This window comes from Rana temporaria, chromosome 11, assembly GCF_905171775.1.
Source record: "Rana temporaria chromosome 11, aRanTem1.1, whole genome shotgun sequence".
Taxonomy (NCBI): Eukaryota; Metazoa; Chordata; class Amphibia; order Anura; family Ranidae; genus Rana; species Rana temporaria.
In genome coordinates this window covers 55,073,765-55,093,532 of record NC_053499.1, presented here as the reverse complement: position 1 = coordinate 55,093,532, position 19,768 = coordinate 55,073,765, and the positions used below count along the sequence as shown (strand labels likewise).

The 19,768-nt window shown below is 44.7% G+C and overlaps 1 protein-coding gene across 1 annotated transcript; it reads left to right on the top strand.

The window, feature by feature from the left end:
- Positions 1–19: 19 nt before the first annotated feature.
- On the top strand, positions 20–14,983 carry MRPL49 (mitochondrial ribosomal protein L49). Its single transcript, XM_040328547.1, has 4 exons — positions 20–164; positions 2,924–3,086; positions 12,390–12,514; positions 14,646–14,983. Exons 1-4 carry the CDS (start codon positions 102–104, stop codon positions 14,790–14,792), a joined length of 498 nt encoding a protein of 165 aa, XP_040184481.1. The 5' UTR covers positions 20–101; the 3' UTR covers positions 14,793–14,983.
- Positions 14,984–19,768: the final 4,785 nt, after the last annotated feature.

Here is a 19,768-nt window from a genome sequence, read left to right as displayed (position 1 = left end):
GCAACAGCCCAGCGCATGCGCCTAGCGGACCGGAAGGTCAGAGGCGGCCATGTTGGTACACCTAATGAAGAAAGGAAACTGACCCTCTTTGCTAAACCAACATGGCGGCCTTCTTGACTAGAAGGACAGCGTTAGATGTCCTGAAGACTGCTGTCAGGCTACAGGTTTGTTTTCTTTTCATGTTATTCTGATTTCCTTTAGTAATATTATCATTTAGCTCATAGAGGGCTTTATCTTAAAGTGGGTGTTAGAGGTCAGCTGTATGGGAGCCATTCCTTATTTTGAAGGTAACATAGTGTTGCCACCTTATCCCTTTAAAACGGAACACATATGAATTACGCAGGTTGTGTGGCTGATTAAGGTGGTCATTAAACTCTCTTGGTGCCTTATCTGCATTAAATTAGCCTTAGAACCTGTGCAATTCACATGTGTTCAGGTTTAAAGGGATGAGGTGACAACTCTACTTGAACACGTATAAAGCAGCGCAGCGCTCAAAATAAGCTAAAATCACAAAACTCCAAGAGTGTGGAATTTGGGAGCCAAAAGGTGGCGACGGCTGACACACCGACAGGGGGGGGGGGGGGCCTTTGACACCTTTGACACCTTTGACAGGTCTCTCACCTCAATGAATGAACCTCCGATTCAACAGAAAGGTCATTCGTGCAATCCCTTAACAAGGGGAATGGTAAAGATGAGAGGGCTGTCTTCTTATATAGTCCTTCAGCAACCCCAGTGCGCACTCTTATGCCGCATACACATGATTGGAATTTCCGATGAAAAAAGTCAGACTGAATTTTCATCGGAAATTCCGATTGTGTGTGGACCCCAAAGGAACTTTTTTCCGTCTGTGTTTAGGAATAGAACATGTTTTATTTTTTTCCGATAGGGGGGGGGATAGGAAATTCTTATCGTCTGTGTGCAACTCCGACGGAGAAAAAACCCACGCATGCTCAGAATCAACTTGACGCATGCTCGGAAGGATTGAAATTAATTTTTTTTGGCTCGTAGTAGTGTTTTACGCCATCGCGTTTTGGACGGTCGGAATTTAGTCTGACAGTGTGTATGCAAGACTGATGAAAGTCGGCTTCACCGGAATTCCCGACGGAAAATTCCATTGGAAATTCCAATCATGTGTACGCGGCTTTAGACTTGCATTTATTCATGTAAAATTCAGAAGAAATACCGTATTTATCGCGGTATAACGCGCTCCCGCGTATACCGCGCACCCCTAATGTTGCCCCGAATCCTGTGGGGAAAAAAAGTTTTTTTTGTACTTACAGTTTTGGTGTCTTGCGCGTCCATCGGCTGCCTCGTCGGGTCCGGCGTCCGTCTGCGGCTTCGGGTGTCCTCTTTGTCGGGTACGGGTCCTTCTGCGGCTTCGGGTGTCCTCTTCGTCGGGTCCGGCGTCTTTCTGCGGCGTCCTCCCCGCTCGTTTCCCGCGCCGAGCTTGAATACTGCGCTGACATATACCGAGCGCAGTACACTCGTGTATCGTCGGGCAGGCTCGGCAACTCTCGTCAGCGCGAGAAGTGCCGAGACTGCCCGAAGATACACGAGTGTACTGCGCTCGGTATATGCCGGCGCAGTATTCAAACTCATGGCAGGAAAGCGGGTATCGGCGTATACCACGCACCCACGATTTTGCCCTGATTTTCAGGGCAAAATAGTGCGCGGTATACGCCGATAAATACGGTACATAGTTCTCTCTCTGTATTTAATTTATTCAATAAAATGACTACTCACAAGCGCAGCACAGAGTCCCTGTGCTCGTAGTCATGTAGCAAATAAATGAAACCAGGTAGGTGGCTGTCCTGACGTCACATAGCCCCCCGCACACGTATCGTCCCTGTGTAAGGACTTCCTCAACAAATTAACTTTTTATTTCGTTAATTCGCTGAGGAAGTCCTTACCCACGGACGATACGTGTGCGGGGGGCTATGTGACGTTGGGACAGCCACCTACCTGCGCTTGTGAGTAGTCATTTTATTTAATAAATTAGTGTCTTTTTTTAAATACATGGAGAGCACTATGTATTTCTTCTGAATTTTACATGAAGAAATGCAAGTCTAAGGCCCCGCACACACGTCTGAGGAACTCGACGTGCCAAACACATCGAGTTCCTCGTCGAGTTCTGTGTTGAAGCCGCCGAGGATCTCGGCGGGCCAACTTTCCTCATTGAACAACGAGGAAATAGAGAACATGTTCTCTATTTGGCCCGACGAGTTCCTCGTCGGCTTCCTCGCTGAAAAGTGTACACACGACCGAGTTTCTCGGCAGAATCCAGCTCCGACCGTGTTTCTGGCTGAATTCTGCCAAGAAACTCGGTCATGTGTACCGGTACTAAGAGTGCGCACTAGGGTTGCTGAATGAATGAGGAGTCTGACTGAAGGACCATATAAGAAGACAGCCCTCTCATCTTTACCATTCCCCTCCTTGTTAAATGACTGCACAAATGACCTTTCTGTTGAATCAGAGGTCCATTCATTGAGGTGAGAGGCCTGTATTTCTGGTGGCGGAAAGCACGGAAGTGATTGTTTTCAAGCACCCTGTTTCACTGCCAAAATATTTCTCTCTCTCCCTGTCGGTGTGTCAGCTGTCGACACCTTTTGGCTCCCAAATTCCACACTTTTGTTATATGTGGTTTTTGCTTGTTTTGAACGCTGCACTGCTTTTTTATATGTTTTATATTGACCCTCAGTGTTCAGCTGCATGTTGTTAGGATTGGGTTTTGCGCTGTCTGCTTTTTTTTTCTACTGTTCTACTTGAACACTGTCATGTTGCTGGACAGTAAGTGGGTGGTTGGTGATGAAAGGATGAAGATGGCCGCCTCTGAGCTCCATGTAGGACAGACCGCTGACATTTCCCACACCGTTATTGTAGGAATCCAGTGCCCCCTAATCCATATGTCTTTCTTCCTTTTCAGCGCCCATACAGCGGGTCGGGATCTGCTGTGACATCTCAGTACCCGGGTATTATAGAGTCACATGATGAGTATCGCTTTGTGGAGCGCCTCATCCCATCTCTTCATGTGCCCATCCCACCAAAGCACACAGGAGTAGCCCCGTCTGGGTGGATCCCCCCTAAAGGTACCTTCATTGTAATGTTATCTTCCAGGAGATGTTCTTTGTTGTATTGGGCAGAAATCTTCCTGTAGGGGCGACTCATAAAGCAGCGGGATTCAGACATGTGTTTAGTGCCTCCCTGCATTTGGATCAGTAAATGATTTGAGGAAAATGCTAGCTGGGATAAGTCATGTGAGTGGATCTCCTTCAACTCTGTAGTTCTGCCTGCTATGTTAAAGGGGAATTAAAGTCTGCAATACTTTTCCTCTGTATAGTGCCAGAGAGGTTCCTCACCGCCACCTTCACCCGGCTTCCTCTGGGTGTAGACTTTTGGCCACCTTGATAGGCTGACATGGGATGATGTACCTTACAGACAGGTACGTTTATTTTATTGCAGACGGGTAGTTTCAAATCTCATCTGCAATAAACAGCCGGCTAGTTCACCTTTTTGTTTAAAGCCTAATTCCATGATGGAATTTAGTGTAAATTGAAAAATCTAGGGGTGATATTGATGCTAGTTTAACCACTTCCCGCCCAACGAGGTCATATGATGTCGTGGACTTTGAGTGGGGATATCTAAATGATACCTAATTCAGATATCTTCTTCTTTTTTTGCCGGCGATGCCATGCACCAGAAAAACAATCATGGTGGCTGTTCAGCCACTTGATTGTTTTTTACAGGTGCCAGGAGGGGACATCCAGCCCATGCGATCAACGAGCCAGAGAATGAATGGGCGACAGCTGTTTACCATAGAGCTGACAGAGAACCAGATGATCCCCGGTCATCTCTATGACCTTCTGAGGTCGGGCGTGACGTTATGACGTCACGTCCAGCCTCGGCAGTTGTAAACACTGCAGTTGCCTCGGCTGGGAAGCCAAGATAGGCCCCTTTGCCATACATACACGTCTGTTTGTTTTGATGGACACGTCTGTTTGTTTTGATGGACTCCGCTTGCCCAGCATTGATCCCCGCTGAGCCTGCGGATGACGGGTCCGTCTCTGCACACTGTGCAGGGACAGACCTTTCAGAGCTCTGCTCTCCTCTATGGGGGTGGGATGAAAAAATGACCGCCTGTCCGTTTTCACCTGATCCGATCCGCCAGACGGATGGAGAATAGAGTTTCCATCCGTCTGGATTCAGCGGAGTGGATGTCAGCTGACATCTGTCGCTCCATAGACCTGCATTGGGCATCCGTTCAGGTCCGCCTAAAAAAACTGACAGGCGGATCTGAACGGTCTGCATGTGTGAAAGGGTCCATATTGTGTGTGTTTTTATTTATTTATTTTTAATTATTATTTAGCTCTTTCCAGCCTAGGGGAGAGATCTGGGGACTTATAGACCCCAGATCTAGCGGTAAAGAGGACCTGTCATGTCCTATTCCTATTACAAGTGATGTTTAGATTTCTAGTAATAAAAGTGATTAAAATGTAAAGGGAAAGTGTCAAAATATAAAAAAAAAAGTTAAATAAACAATAAAGAAGGGAAAAAAAAAATTTAAGCGAACACATACGTAAGTTGCGCCCACATATGTAAACGGCGTTCAAACCCACACATGTGAGGTATCACGCGAACGTTAGAGCGAGAGCAATAATTCTACCCAAGACCTCCTCTGTAACTCTAAACATGTAATCTGTAAAGAAAATTAAAGCGTCGCCTATGGAGATTTTTAAGTACCAAAATTATGGCGCAATTCCACAAGTGTGCACAATTTTAACCACTTCAGCCCCGGAAGATTTGGCTGCTCGATGACCAAGCCATTTTTTGCGATACGGCACTGTGTCGATTTAACTGACAATTGTGCGGTCGTGCGATGCTGTACACAAACAAAATTGACATCCTTTTTTTTCCCACAAATAGAGCTTTCTTTTGGTGGTATTTGATCGTCTCTGCGTTTTTTATTTTTTGCGCTATAAGCATTCTTCTACATATTTTTGGTAATTAAAATTGCAATATTGATGGGTTTGGCGGGACTGTGAAATTATGGCGGACACATAGGACATTTTTGGGACCATTGGCATTTATACAGCGATCAGTGCTATTAAAATGCACTGATTACTGTATCAATGTCACTGGCAGGGAAGGGATTAACACTAGGAGGCGATAAAAGGGGTTAACGGTGTTCCCTAGTGTGTGTTCCAACTGTATGGGACTCACTATAGGAGATGACAGATTGTGGTTCCTAGCTTTTAGGAACTCACGATCTGCATCTCCCCTCCTCACAGAGGAGTGTGTGTTTACACACGCCGGCCACGAGCATCGGCACCCCCGCAGTGCTGTGGGCACGTACAGCTACAACGGCTCGCGGGATTGTGCCGATCTGCCGCAATGTAATGACGGCGGCAGGTTCCCAAGTGTTTAAAGCGTGACATGTTGGGTATCTATTTACTCGGCGTAACATCATCTTTCACATTATACAAAAAATCAGGATAACTTTAGTGTTTTTTTTGTTTGTTTGTTTGTTTGAAGCCCCCAAAAAACGCGTTTGAAAAATTGCTGCGCAAATACTGCGTGACATAAAAAGTTGCAACGACCACTATTTTATTCCCTAGGGCAGTGATGGCGAACCTTGGCACCCCAGATGTTTTGGAACTACATTTCCCATGATGCTCATGCACTCTGCAGTGTAGCGGAGCATCATGGGAAATGTAGTTCCAAAACATCTGGGGTGCCAAGGTTCGCCAACACTGCCCTAGGGTCTCTGAAAAAAAAAAAAAAAACATATACAGTATAATGTTTGGGGGTTTTGAGTAATTTTCTAGCAAAAAAAATATGATTTTTACATGTAGGAGAGAACTGTCAGAATTGGCTTGGGAGGCAAGGGGTTAACCTTTGATCCACATGTACAAAATGTTGTCGGAAAAAATATTGCTGGGCTGCGTCCTGTGCTATCATACACTGTAGCTGAAAAGCTGATCCATACATTTTTATTCTCCCGACTTGACTGCTGAAATGCTCTACTCGCTGGTGTATCTAAATCCACTATTACTCTACTTCAATCTGTTCAAAATTCTGCAGCCAGAATCCTGACTAGGTCTGGTACATGTGCTCCTATTACCCCTCTCCTGGAGTCCTTTCACTGGCTACTCATCAGGATTTACATAGACTTTAAAATCCTCTTGCTCACCTATAAGGCGCTTCATGGCTTGGCACTCCATTATCTCAGTGAAATTTTATCAACTTGCTCCCCCCTCATAACCTCTGCTTGTTAAATTCTGGTCTTCTGTGTGTCCCCTCTACTCACTTACACTTGATGGGAGACGGAGCCTTCTCCTGCTATGCTCCAAAATTCTGGAATTCACTTCCAAAGAACATCAGAGTCATATTCGTCTCTAAACTCCTTCAAATTAAATCTAAATTTTTTTTTTTTTGTAGACAAGCTGTTACTTGTCCCTTTTTTCTTCCTTTATGATATCCTGTGAGAAGCTACGGAAAGGTGCTATATAAAATAACGTTTATTTATCTTTAATGTCCATTTTAAATAGTTGGTTTGGGCCAAACTGGCCCAGCCCAAATCGTTGTTCCCTCCACCATACTTCACCAATAGGATAATGTTTTGATGCTGGTAAGCTGTGTCCGTTTTGCGCCCAGATTGTTAGTACAGGATCTCTTTCCGAGCTCTTCAGTTTTTTTTTTTTTTTTTCATTCAGCCCGTTGGGTTGAACTAAACGAAAAACGTATATTGTGTACTAGAAAAAGAAGCTGTGGTTGCCCGCTGTGTGGGTGCTGGCAATGTCTGCTTCAGTTACAGCAGGCCAGTGAGCAACAGCTGGATGGCTGGCACAGGCAAGGATCTGATCACTCTGCTCAGTGTCCGATTCCTGTTAAACTATTATTCATTAAAGAAGAGTTCCGTGAATTATTATTTTTTTTTTTTTAAAGTCAGCAGCTACAAATACTGCAGCTGCTGACTTTTAATATATGGACACTTACCTGTCCAGGGCGCCCGCGATTTCAGCACCCGAAGCCGATCTGTCCTTCACCTCTCGGGTGGAGGCGTTGCCATCTTTGGTAAGGGAATCGGGAAGTGAAGCCTTGCGGCTTCACTCCCTGGTTCCCTACTGCGTCAGTCGCGCTGGTCCCTGCTGTCTTCTGGGACCTGTGTGTCTCCCAGAAGACAGCGGGGGGATGGAGGAGGAGGGGCAGGACATGGTGTAGATTACTGCGGCAATCTATGCCCGGAAGTGGGAGCAAATACCTGGATTACACAGGTATCTGCCCCCCTCCCCCTGAAAGGTGCCAAATTCAAAAAGGAGGAATCCAAAAAGCGGAAGTTCCATTTTTGGGTGGAACTTCGCTTTAAAGCCTCTGTAAGAGAAACGTTTAAAGAGCTAAGAGATGTAACTATTAAAAGAGAATTTTTATTTTTTTTTGCTAGTCATACTTGCCTCAGTGGATGCAGCATCAGACTGATGCTGCATCTATCTCCCGGTGTCTCTGCACTGAGAACCGAGCCAGAAACACTGCCAATGGCTCGGTTCTCACTCCTCCCCAAGCGATGACTGTCAGTCAGCATCTCTTCTGCTCTACTTCTCCGCGCTTATTGGAGTGCTGAGCTGTGGAGGGGCGGGGAGCGGCTGTCTCAGCATCTCAGCGGCTCGCTGATACTGCCATCAATCAGGGCAGCTGACGGATCCAGACTTGAAAGTCGAGGTGATGCGGTGCCTGGACTGATTGCAGTGACGTCAGCGGAGAGCGGACTTCAGACTGATCTCTGCTGAAAACGGGTCACAGGAGTGCAAAATGAATTGCACTCCTGTGACCCAGAGGCGAAGCCCAGCCTAAAAAGCAAAAAGCTCAGGCTGGACTTCTCCGTTTTAAAGCGGAGCTCCACCCTAAAGTGGAACTCACGCTGATCGGAACCCTCCCCCCCCTCCGGTGTCACATTTGACACCTTTCAGGGGGAGGGGGGTGCAGATACCTGTCTAAAGACAGGTATTTGCACCCACTTCCGGCCACAAGTCACGGGCAAAAGACGGGTTTTTCCTGACTTCCCGTCTATCCCCCGTTGTGTGCTGGGAACACTCGGCTCCCAGCACACATGATATCGGGGGGAGCAGCAGGGTGATGAGCGATCGCTCGTCCTCTGCTGCGGACGGCGCTGGACTCCAGGACAGGTAAGTGTCCTAATATTAAAAGTCAGCAGCTGCAGTATTTGTAGCTGCTGGCTTTTAATATTTTTTTTTACTGGCACATCCGCTTTAAGTATACTCTGCTGCTTCAAAGTTTTAATTGGATCTGGTGACCGTCGCTTTAAAATGAAGCTGCACTATTAGCCCTGCATGGGCAAAGCACAGTTTCACTTTAAAATAATTTTAGTAGCTACACTAGCAGCCTATTTTATACAGTGAGGGACAAAAGTATCACAAACACTGACAAAAAAATGGTCAGTCTATCATTTTAATGGTAGTTTTATTTAAACAGTTAGACAGAATAACAACAAAAAAATCCAAATAAACACATTTCTAAAAAGTTATAATTTTGATTTGAGTGAAATAAGTGACCCCTTCACAAAACATGACTTGGTACTTGTTGGCAATCACAGAGTTCAGACATTTCTTGTACTTGGCCACCAGGTTTGCACACATCTCAGGAGGAATTTTGTCCCACTCCTCTTTGCAGATCCTCTCAGTCATTAAAGCGGGGGTTCACCCTAAAAAAAATTTTTTTTTTCCTACCATGTCATCCAGCATACTAGCGCGAGCTACAGTATGCCTTTATTTTATTTTTTTGCGCCGTACTGCGCGTCACAGGTTGCCGACAGAACCCGAACGTCGGTGCGCAGGCGCCGTATAGAGCCGCACCGACGTTTGGGTTTTTTCGGCAACCTGTGACGCGCAGTATGCGCCGTTCGGAAGCCTGTCAATCACAGGCAGTGCTTGGGAACGCCCACTCCCACGGGATCGCCGTGAGGTGAAAATTGGGATTAAGAGGTATGTGCAGACAAAAAAAAAAAAAAACACCGGCATTGTGTCGGTAGGATGGCGCGACTTTGTGTGATGTCAAAAATTGTTTTAAAGGGTGAACCTCCGCTTTAAGTTTCAGACTCCCCGCGAGGAGTAGGCGTTCCTATGCAGAGGGGAACATGATTGACGGCCGGCTATGGCGCGTCACGCTTCCCGAAAACAGCCGAAATAGGACTTGGCTCTTCATGGCGCCTGCGCAGTCAGCTCCTAGTCTGTGCGCAGGCGCCGTATAGCGCCGTGAAGAGCCGAGTCCTACTCCGGCTATTTTCGGGAAGCGTGACACGCCATAGCCGGCCGTCAATCATGTTCCCCTCTGCATAGGAACGCCCATTCCCCGCGGGGAGTCTGAAACTTAACTACGGGAGTGCGGCGCAAAAAAAATAAATAAAGGCATACTGTAGCTCACGCTAGTATGCTGGATTTTATGGTAGAAACTTGTTATTTAAGGTGAACCACCGCTTTAAGATTTTCAAGGCTGACATTTGGAAACTTGAACCTTCAGCTCCCTCCGCATATTTTCTATGGGATTATGGTCTGGAGACTGGCTAGGCCACTCCAGGACCTTAATGGGCATAGCGGAAGAGGTTCAGTGGATGCTGCTCGAATCTTGGAAGGTATCCTTGAATGCTACATTCTATAGTGTGTGGAAAAGATCTTTGGGGTGGCAGTGATTATTCGATTCAATTCTGAGTCTTCCTCTCTTATTGAGGTCTTGGATTTCTTCCAATCAGCCCTAGACAAAGGGCTTGGCTACAGTTTGGTCCAGCTGTTGATCATTTCAGCTCTAACTGTTCGTTGCGTGGAAAATCTGTTTGGTTGCACCTTTTATGCAAGAAAACTTATAGCTAAACAACAACCAGTTGGGTCACAGAAAAAATCCAAGCTTTCTCAGCTAAGTCTCCATATTGTGAGCCGTTTCAAGATGGTGGTTCTTAATCCAGTTCCGTCTTTTCTTCGAAAGGTCGGACCTTTTCATATAAGTTAGGAAGTGGTGCAATCTTCATTGTCTGACGTTTCGGGACAGGAAATTTGGTCAAAGGTGGACGCAATTTATAGGTCTCCTTCTTTCTTTTTTTTTTTCACGTATCTGCAGAGAGCGCAGAAGTTCAGGCTGGCGAATAACTGGTTAATCTATCAGTAAGTGCTAAAATGGGTCAAATGGCCTCACCTAGAATCCTTTGCCTCTTGGCTAGTCCAAACCATTAGATGGGCATAGGTAGCTTCGGGTCTTTCCCCTCCAGAGGGGGTTCATGTGAATTCCACAATGGCAACATCGGCTTTGTGGGCAAGTCACTTAGATTCCAGTGGAAATTCTGTAAGGCTGCCAGCTGAAAGTGCCCTAACGCTTCCACCTACTATTACTGTTTGGATGTGATGGATGGCCCTTTCTGGGCTTTGGGCATCTTGGTGCTTGGTTCTGCGCTTTTATGTGTGATTTTTATTTTTTTATACAATTCTTTTGCATTCAGTCTGTGTAGTTTCTTGTTTTTCTTTATATTGCTTGGTCCTGCCCTTTCTTTTCATGCTCGCTATATTCCATTCATAGGCTGACATGATTAGCCCCAGGAATACGGAAAATTGTTACCATACTTGGCGTAATTTTCCTTTCCTGGGGGCTCATCATATCGGCCTAGGCTTTCCGGCCCTGGTGTTCTGTCAGGAGGTCATGTTGGGAACGCTTGGGTATGGGGGAATCCCTCCTTTTATTTGAGCAGGGGATTGTCTTGTGGGGTCAGAGGGGTGGAGCTGACCCATTCGTAGGCTGACATGAGCTCACAGGAAAGAAAATTTACGGTAAGCATGGTAACAATTTTCCATAGTCTCAACCCTTTAACTGCAACTTTGTCTGGACAGCTTGGTCTGTTAGTACGGAAAGGGGAAAAAAAATGCAGCCACCACATGTAAGAATTGGGAGCTGCAATTTAATATTTTTTTTGGATTTAATACGGCTGTAATGCTTTAAATAAACTTTTTTTTTCTATTTGTACCTTCTTGCATAGTTATATATGTGTATCCTACTACATATCAAGACTTGCTGCTTTGTAGTGTTGCACAATGAGGTTGATTTACTAAAATCAAATATACTGTGCAGTTGCTCCACATTAAAGCATGCTTTTTATACTCGCTGTGGAACCTAAGGGGTTATTCCTCTGCATTCTTGCACTGCCCCCAAAACATATGCATGCTCAGTTTGGTGTGTATTGCTAAAGAGTTGTTTTTTTTCTTGAGAGGGTGCATGTTATCAACGCAGGGCCAATCAGCACAGTCCAGACAGAGGGTCATGGGTCCTGCATCCTGATAGGACAGCCCAGTGCAGTATGAAAACTTCTCACTACAAGCCTTATCAGGAACTGATAGAAATCACAAGACTGCTTCATACTGCTGATGAGAAAAGGTGGTAGCAGTTTATATTTACTAAAATAATTCCATTTCTTTGTTCTGTGGGAGACCAGATATAGTGAATGCAGGGTCCTGGGTTTAGAAACATTTTAATAAATGAAGCAAAGCTTTACTTTGCAAAGAATACCCAATCACATGCAGGGCCGCCATCAGGGGGGTGTACAGGCAGTACCTGTAAGAGGCCCGGATGGCAACCCCCCCCCCCTTTTTTTTCCCCCTCAATTTGAGGCGGCTGCACCCCCCCCCCCCCCCTCGGTTCTCTGCTCCAGGGGGCCCATGCCTGAAGCTGTGTAAGGGGCCCCATAATTCCTGATGGTGGCCCTAATCACATGCAAGGGGGGGGGGGGAGAAACAGCATTTGTGCTTTTTACACGATTGGATGATGGAAATCAGCAGAGCTTCTCCTCATGTTAGACCAACTGCACTTGCAGTGCACAGTATATTTGCCTATGAGTGAAATCATTGGGGTTGATTTACTAACTGCTCCTTTTCACAATGCAAGACTGGGTTTGTCAAGTCACTGAAATAATGAACTCTGTATGTGGCTTTTGTATCTCGGTGGTACGGTAGTTAATGACCTAGGAATGTGGTGCCCGCACGATGTTTAGCAATATCTGTCCCTGCTCCAAAATACTTTGTAAGAGAAGATTGTTAAACAAGGTAACGGCAATGTAAAAGTATAGCAAAGGATGTGATGACATTGGGGTTATCCATTAGCGGCAGTGACCACCTTGGAGTAGGGCAGAGCTAACCTATAATATTACAGTGCCCCATGATTCAGGGTACCAGGAAGCTAGAGACCTCCAAAGCTGTGTGCAGACATGCCAGGTGCCTTCATTGTAGTGCTGCTGCCTGTTCATTACTGATTACTTACTATACATTTGATTTCATATATTTAAAATTTCAGGCATGTCGTCTCCATAACTTTACTACAAGTTTGAATTTTCTGTTTTAAATTTTTAGATACACCTCCCGATCTCCCTTATTTTGTGAGACGCTCCCGAATGCACAACATTCCAGTGTACAAAGACATCACTCATGGTAATCGTCAAATGACTGTTATCCGCAAGATTGAAGGTGACATATGGGTGAGCATACAACTGTATCATTTTATCAGGCAATCTTCTTTTTGCAGCTAGTTAGATACCGTATTTATCTTCATATAACGCCCCCCGGCGTATAGCGCGCACCCCCAACCTAGAAGGAAAATTCCTGGAAAAAAAAAAATACTTAGTTTGGATGCCCCTCGTCGGTGTCTTGCCCGGCGTCCATCGGCAGCCTTGTCCGCTCCGGCGTCCTTCTGCGGCCATCGTGGTGTCCTCCCCGCTGTGTTTTTCAGCCGATCCCCGCGCTGTGTTTGAACCACTCCGCCGACATATACCGAGCGCGGTATACTCGGGCAGGCTCGGCTCCTCTCATGTAAAGGACGCACAGGACGTGACCGCGAGCGGAGCCGAGCCTGCCCGAGTGTACTGCGCTAGGTATATGTCGGCAGAGTGGTTCAAACACAGCGCAGGAAGCGAGTATCGGCGTATATCGCGCACCCACGATGTTTACCCTTATTTTCAGGGCACAAAAGTGCGCGGTATACGCCGATAAATACAGTAAATAAAATGTGTTTTGTCTCAGCTTGTATGCATTTGAACACCTTTCTCTTTATGAGCTGCTTTGAAGAATACATCTTGTTTCCATGCATTGCCAATGGCTCATAACTCCTCTTTCTGCCTGTATCATTGACACATTGATTTCTAACTGATCAGCGTGAATTTAAAGTGTTATAAACCCACAACCGTAAAATCAGTCTGTATATGCAGTAAAGCATGCTTGTTATACTCACTGTGGAAACTAAGGGATTAATCCTCTGCATTTTGTAAAAATTCAGTTTTTGATCCTGTTTTCTGATTCTCCCTTTTCCACTGTCTCCAAGCCATCTCCTGATAAGACCGGGCCTTTGCTCAGTTTGGTGCATTTTGCTAGAGAATTTTGTTTTTCTTCTGGGGAGACTGCAAGTGATGCACACAGGGCCAATCAGCACTGTCCAGACACAGGGTCAGGGGTCCTGCAAACTCATAGGACAGTTGGAGGAGAATGAAAACTCCTCCTACAAGCTTTAACTAGACACTAAAAAAAAGTCACAAGACTGCTGATAAGAAAAGGTATTTTGCCATTTATATTTACTAAAATAATTAAATGTCTGTGTACTGTGGAAGGCAGATCTAATGAATGCTGGGTTCAGTAACAGTTTAACCGCTTGCCGACCAGCCGCCGTATACGGCGGCAGGTCGGCTCTGCTGGGCGAGATCACGTAGCTTTACGTCATCTCGCCGAGCAGCCGACTCCGGCGGGCGTGATCGCTTGTTACAGAGCGAGGACCGGGAGCTGTGTGTGTAAACACACAGCTCCTGGTCCTGTCAGGGGAGAAATGCCTGACCGTCTGTTCATACAATGTATGAACAGCGATCAGTCATTTCCCCTAGTGAGGCCACCCCTCCCTACAGTTAGAACACACCCAGGGAACATACTTAACCCCTTCCCTGCCAGTGGCATTTTTATAGTAATCCAATGCATTTTTATAGCACTGATCTCTATAAAAATGCCAATGGTCCCAAAAATGTGTCCGAAGTGTCCGCCATAATGTCGCAGTACCGGAAAAAAAAAAATCGCTGATCGCCGCCATTACTAGTAAAAAAAATATTAATAAAAATGCCATAAAACTATCCCCTGTTTTGTAAACGCTATAAACTATTGCGCAAACCAATCAATAAACGCTTATTGCAATTTTTTTTTTTTTTTACGAAAAATATGTAGAAGAATACGTATCGGCCTAAACGGAGGAAATTTTTTTTTTTTTATATATATATATATATATATATTTTTAGGGGATATTTATTATAGCAAAAAGTAAAAAAAAAAAAAAAAATTTCAAAATTGTCGCTCTATTGTTTATAGCGCAAAAACTAAAAACCGCAGAGGTGATCAAATACCACCAAAAGAAAGCTCTATTTGTGGGCAAAAAAAGGACGCCAATTTTGTTTGGGAGCCACGTCGCACGACTGCGCAATTGTCAGTTAAAGCGACGCAGTGCCAAATCGCAAAAAGTGCTCTGGTCTTCGACCAGCAATATGGTCCGGGGCTGACGTGGTTAAGAAGGGTGTAGTGTTCTGGAGAATACAAATACAACTACTTGTTTCATCATGTAATATTTTGTACTTTCCACAGGTTCTTGAAGCTGAAGTACGAGACTTTTTGACCCAGCTAACAGGAAAGACACCAGCAACACAAGTTAATGAGATCAGCAGGGCCATCAAAGTCAAAGGATACTTTGATAAAGAGCTACAGACTTGGCTTGCAGAGAAAGGCTTTTAACATGGGTAGCACTGAGAACCTCTTCACTGGGAAAGTGGAAATGGTGTAGCCACTGCAAGCAGAAGTGACTGTGCTCACAAGTTCTGCCTGTGGTTGCCGCTACAAATATACTTGTAAAATAGACAAAACCTTTCAAAATTATTGTAAATATGTTTCTTGCAAATAAAGCATTGTTTTGCAATATGTGTAAACTCTGATGTGAATCTGCGTGTGGAAATATGCATTAAGTGTAGTCCCCTTCTGTAGAAAGTGGGGCACAAAAAAACGAATACTTGCGGTAGAATAATCTTTAGCAGTAAAGGACTATGTATTAGGGTTCATTTCCATGGATGCTTTTGGACGTTTTTACAGCCACTTTTCTGAGCGTTTTTTGCAGCTTAAAAACTGCTCTTAATGTTAGTCTATGGCCTCATGCCCACCATGACGTTTTTTAACTGTAGATGGCTGAGCCATTTTTAAGCTGCAAAAAAACCCAGGACCAGAGCGTTAGAGCTGTAAAAACGCCAGACGTTAAAAAACGCTCAAACGCTACCGCAACGTTTTTGAGCACCAGCTAAAAGAAAAAAATATATAAAAAATTAAAAAAAAAGAAAAAACATGGACAGGCGTTTTTAAGCTGTAAAAAAGGCTAAAAAAGTGGCTGTAAAAACATCCATGGAAATGAAGCCTGAGGCCCTGTACACACGATCAGTCCAAACTGATGAAAACGGACTGAAGTTCAGTTTCATCAGTCCAAACCTACCCTGTGTATGGCCCATCAGACTTTTGTCCTTCAGACCAAAGTTTTAAAACTTGCTTTAAAATCGGACTGATGACCGATCAGTCAAAACCGATGGTTAGTACGCAAAAGCATCGGTTCAAAACCCGCGCATGCTCAGAATCAAGTCGACGCATGCTTGGAAGCATTGAACTTCGGTTTTTTAGCACGTCGTTGTGTTTTACGTCACCGCGTTGGACTCGTTTGGATTTTGAACTGATGGTGTGTAGGCACATCAGACTTCAGCCTTCAGTCCGTTTTCATCAGTTTGGACTGATCGTGTGTACAAGGCCTTAGGGTTGACTATATTTGGATCAGTGGCGTCTTTCAATGTGGCCGTAGGCTCCACCGATGAAGCACACAGGTGGGAGAAGGGATGTGTCATGCTCAGGCATGCTAGAGGTGGGTGGAGCAGTGTGGGGATCCCTCCCAGAACAGCTGCAGGCCCCAAATCGGCTGTCGCATGCACCTGCAGAGAATTAAGTGGTCATTGGAGGAGAGGAGCAGGTGGATAGAACTGCAGGTTTTCTGGTGGCCCTGTATGTCTGCAGTAGAAGCGGTGCGGCCTTTCACAGGGCATGACTCAGTTCACCCCCCCTAGCGATGCCACTGATTTGGACCGTTTAGCCATAGGAACATAATTGGACAATGGTTCCTCTCTTGCTTTCTTGTAAGGTCTCCTCAGCCCCATCACCTTTCCTGTTATTTTTATCATTTATGACTGGCACAACTAATTAAAAGAAATTGCTTGGTAAGGATGCATTTACTAGAAGAATATTGGCAAGACAGCCATGATGGAACTTCCTTAAAGGAACTAGAACCAAAGCACTTTGTTTTGCACTCCTGTGACGCCAGTCCAGATATCATGAATACTACAGCCAGACTCATCCACCTTCCGCTCAATTGGAACCTGGTGGTTCATTGAGAACTACGAGCCGACAGCTGCAAAGGCTGTTTGGTAGTTTTCACGTTTGCAAAACTCTCTGAATGAATGTGGCCAAATAGGCAGAGCCCCCGCACAGCCGTGTTTTGTTTTAAATTGTGAAAGCAAGTGGGGGAGATGATTGAGGCTGGGTTCACACTACTTTCATCCTACTTTGCTCTGCTACATTGGTCCTACATCCATCCTACTTTCATGAACAGGATGCTACTTTGGCCCGACTTCAATGATATTCAATGGGCCTGAAGTAGGATCAGTGTAGGACCAAAAGTAGTACAGGGAGCATTTTCAAAGTCGGACCGACTTGTGTAGGACCAGTTAAGACGGCTCTCATAGGGAAACATTGATTTTCACACGTCATGCTACATGAGGCTCCCAATGTAGGACCGTTTGTCGGACAAGTGTGAACCCAGCCTTAAGAGGACCTGTTATGCTTTTTTTCTATTACAAGGGATGTTTACATTCCTTGTAATAGAAATAAAAGTGACTTGTATTTATTTTATTAATTAATTTTTTTTTTAAAGCGGCCCGTCCCGACGAGCTTGCGCGCAGAAGCGAACGCTAATGTGAGTAGGGCCCGCATATGAAAACGGTGTTCAATCCACACAAGTGAGGTATCACCGCGTTAGAGCGAGAGCAATAATTCTAGCCCTAGACCTCCTCTGTAACTCAAAAGATGCAACCTATATAATTTTTTAAACGTCGCCTATGGAGATTAAGGGTAAAAGTTTGACGCCATTCCACGAGCGGGCGCAAATTTGAAGCGTGACATGTTGGGTATCATTTTACTCGGCGTAACATGATCTTTCACAATATGAAAAAAAAAAAATTGGGCTAACTTTACTAAGTGCGCTTGTAAGACCGCTGCGCAAATACGGTGTGACAAAAAGTATTGCAATGACGCCATTTTATTTTCTAGGGTATTAGAAAAAAAATATATAATGTTTGGGGGTTTTAAGTAATTTTCTAGCAAAAAAAAAAACAGTTTTAATCTTGCAAACACCAAGTCTGAAAAACAGACAAGGTCCTTAAGTGGTTAAAATACTCTGCTTACGGGAGACACACCTCAAAAAAAGATACAATTTGCACTTTGAAGGAACTATCTGGTTCAATACCATTCTGTTCACACCTCCTACTCAAGGGGGTGAGTATTTTGGTAGATTCAGTGGTGGCTTTCTCCTGTAGGCAAGATTAAAATGGATGAGTATGGACAAAATGTTTTTTTGCTTGGTAGAAGACAGAGTGTGTGCTGACCAATGTTTATATTCCCCCTGCCATTTGCTATAGACATACTGAACAAACTAATGAAGTTTATCATGGACAAACCAAGGGTACCTGTTACAGTGACAGGAGACTTTAATATGACCATGGACAGGTTTCCACCTGAAGTTCCGCTGGGCATGATATCTAGCAGCCCGCTCCTCCAATGTTGTGGGGAGACAGGGCTGGTAGAAATTTGGAAGAAGTGGAACCTGGAGGTAAGACAATACTCCTGTTACTCTAAAAAAAAAATGTTGTCATCAACCCTGTCCTCAGGGCCCACTAACAGGCCAGGTTTGCAAGATAACTGAAATACATCACAGGTGATATCATTTGCTGCTCAGTGATTGCAATATTCTAGTCTGTATCTCCCCCAAGGTAATTAGTTAGTGGGCTCTGAGGACAGGGTTGATGACCACTGCTCTAGGACACATTATCCAGAATCAACCGCAATGAAGAGGTTTTGTATATGATAGAGGAGGTAAATTATGAATCAAGAGGTTTTTCAGACCACTCACCTGTGGTCTTTTCAATAAAAATGGGGAATAGAGTGACTGGAAAATAAACCCCTTTTGGCTGGAGCTAATGGAGGACTCAGAAAGAATAGCAGCCAGCCTAAAGGAGTTTATAGAAGTAAACGCGGAGTTAGCCCCACTGGGAGTGATCTGGGATACCCTGAAGGCGTTCCTTTGGGCCGTACTGATACAGCAAATATCATATATTAAAAAAACAAACAAGGGCAAAAGAGACCATTGCTGGGGTGAAAGTAGCGGAAGCACGGTATGTGGAGGACCCGACGTTAAAAAGGTATAGGGAATGGTCGGAGAAACAGGAAGAATATAAGATGCAGGTCTTGACGAAAGCAGAAAATAAGAGGCCATTTCAGAAACAAAGCTTTTTTGGGAGGGAGAACGAGTGGGACACATCCTGACCCCAATAGTTAAAGCTAGTGTACCCTCATCTACCATTTTGGTCGAGTGGCGCAGAATCGCTAGGTCTGTACCAGAAATATTGAATGTATTTAAAAATTATTATGAAAACCTGTACAGTACATCACAGGTAGATGTAGAGGACAAGATATAGGATTTCTTTAGAAGGTTGAGGATGCCGTCACTCTCAAAAGAGGATAGGGAGGGACTAAAGGCCCCAATCACATTGGAAGAGCTACAAAGTCCAACAGCAGCCATGGCAAACCACAAAGCCCCAGGACCAAATGACTTGCCAATAGAAATATACAAGCAGTATGGAAACATATTGCTCCCAAAATTGGAAGTACTGAATTATTGTACTGCCAAATGAGTGGGGAAAAAAAATCAACTTAATACAGCATCTTATCGGCCAATATTCCTATTATGTTCAGCTGTAAGAATTCTAGTAAAGGTGTTTGAAATGATTCTATTTAACCCTCCTTCTAAGTGTATACATCCAGACCAATCAGGTTTTATACCGGTTAGAGCCACAAGCGTGAATATAAGGCGGGCATATTTAAACCTCCAGTTACCAACAGAAAGGGAGGGGACAAGGGCCATCTTGTCACTGGACACGTTTACGGCATTTGGCAGCCTTGAATGGCATTATCTCTGGCAAGTATTAGCGGAATTTGAACCCAATTTTGTTCAATGGATCAGAATATCATATCGGGCACCTAGGGCCAAAGTAAGAATAAATGTAGAGTGCTCCCAGTTGGTGAGGGGAGCGAGGCAGGGGTGTCCATTATCACCCCTGCTCTTCGCCCTCGCATTGGAGCCACTGGCGTTTGCTATAAGATCCTCCTGAAACATACAGGGATTTAGGAGGGCAACAGGAGAAGAGAAGGTCGCGTTGAATGCAGACGACATGTTGCTGTTTCTAGGGGAGTGATAGTGCTCCTTATTGTGATCACATGGTTTTTATCTAGTGTTCAGATAATTAAGAGTGTTTTTGTTACACTACATATTTTTGGGCAATGAGGAAATTTTTCCTTTTTGTTTCTAAAGTTTTTTATTCTATACATTTGTCCTGTTAAACCACTTCACTACC

What these genes read in the sequence shown, in the direction of transcription:
- MRPL49 (XM_040328547.1), top strand. Translation starts at nt 102, where the DNA reads ATGGCGGCCTTCTTGACTAGAAGGACAGCGTTAGATGTCCTGAAGACT. An exon ending in TGGGTGGATCCCCCCTAAAG is followed by an intron (nt 3,087 to 12,389) that starts GTACCTTCATTG and finishes TTAAATTTTTAG; the next exon opens with ATACACCTCCCGATCTCCCT. An exon ending in AGATTGAAGGTGACATATGG is followed by an intron (nt 12,515 to 14,645) that starts GTGAGCATACAA and finishes TACTTTCCACAG; the next exon opens with GTTCTTGAAGCTGAAGTACG.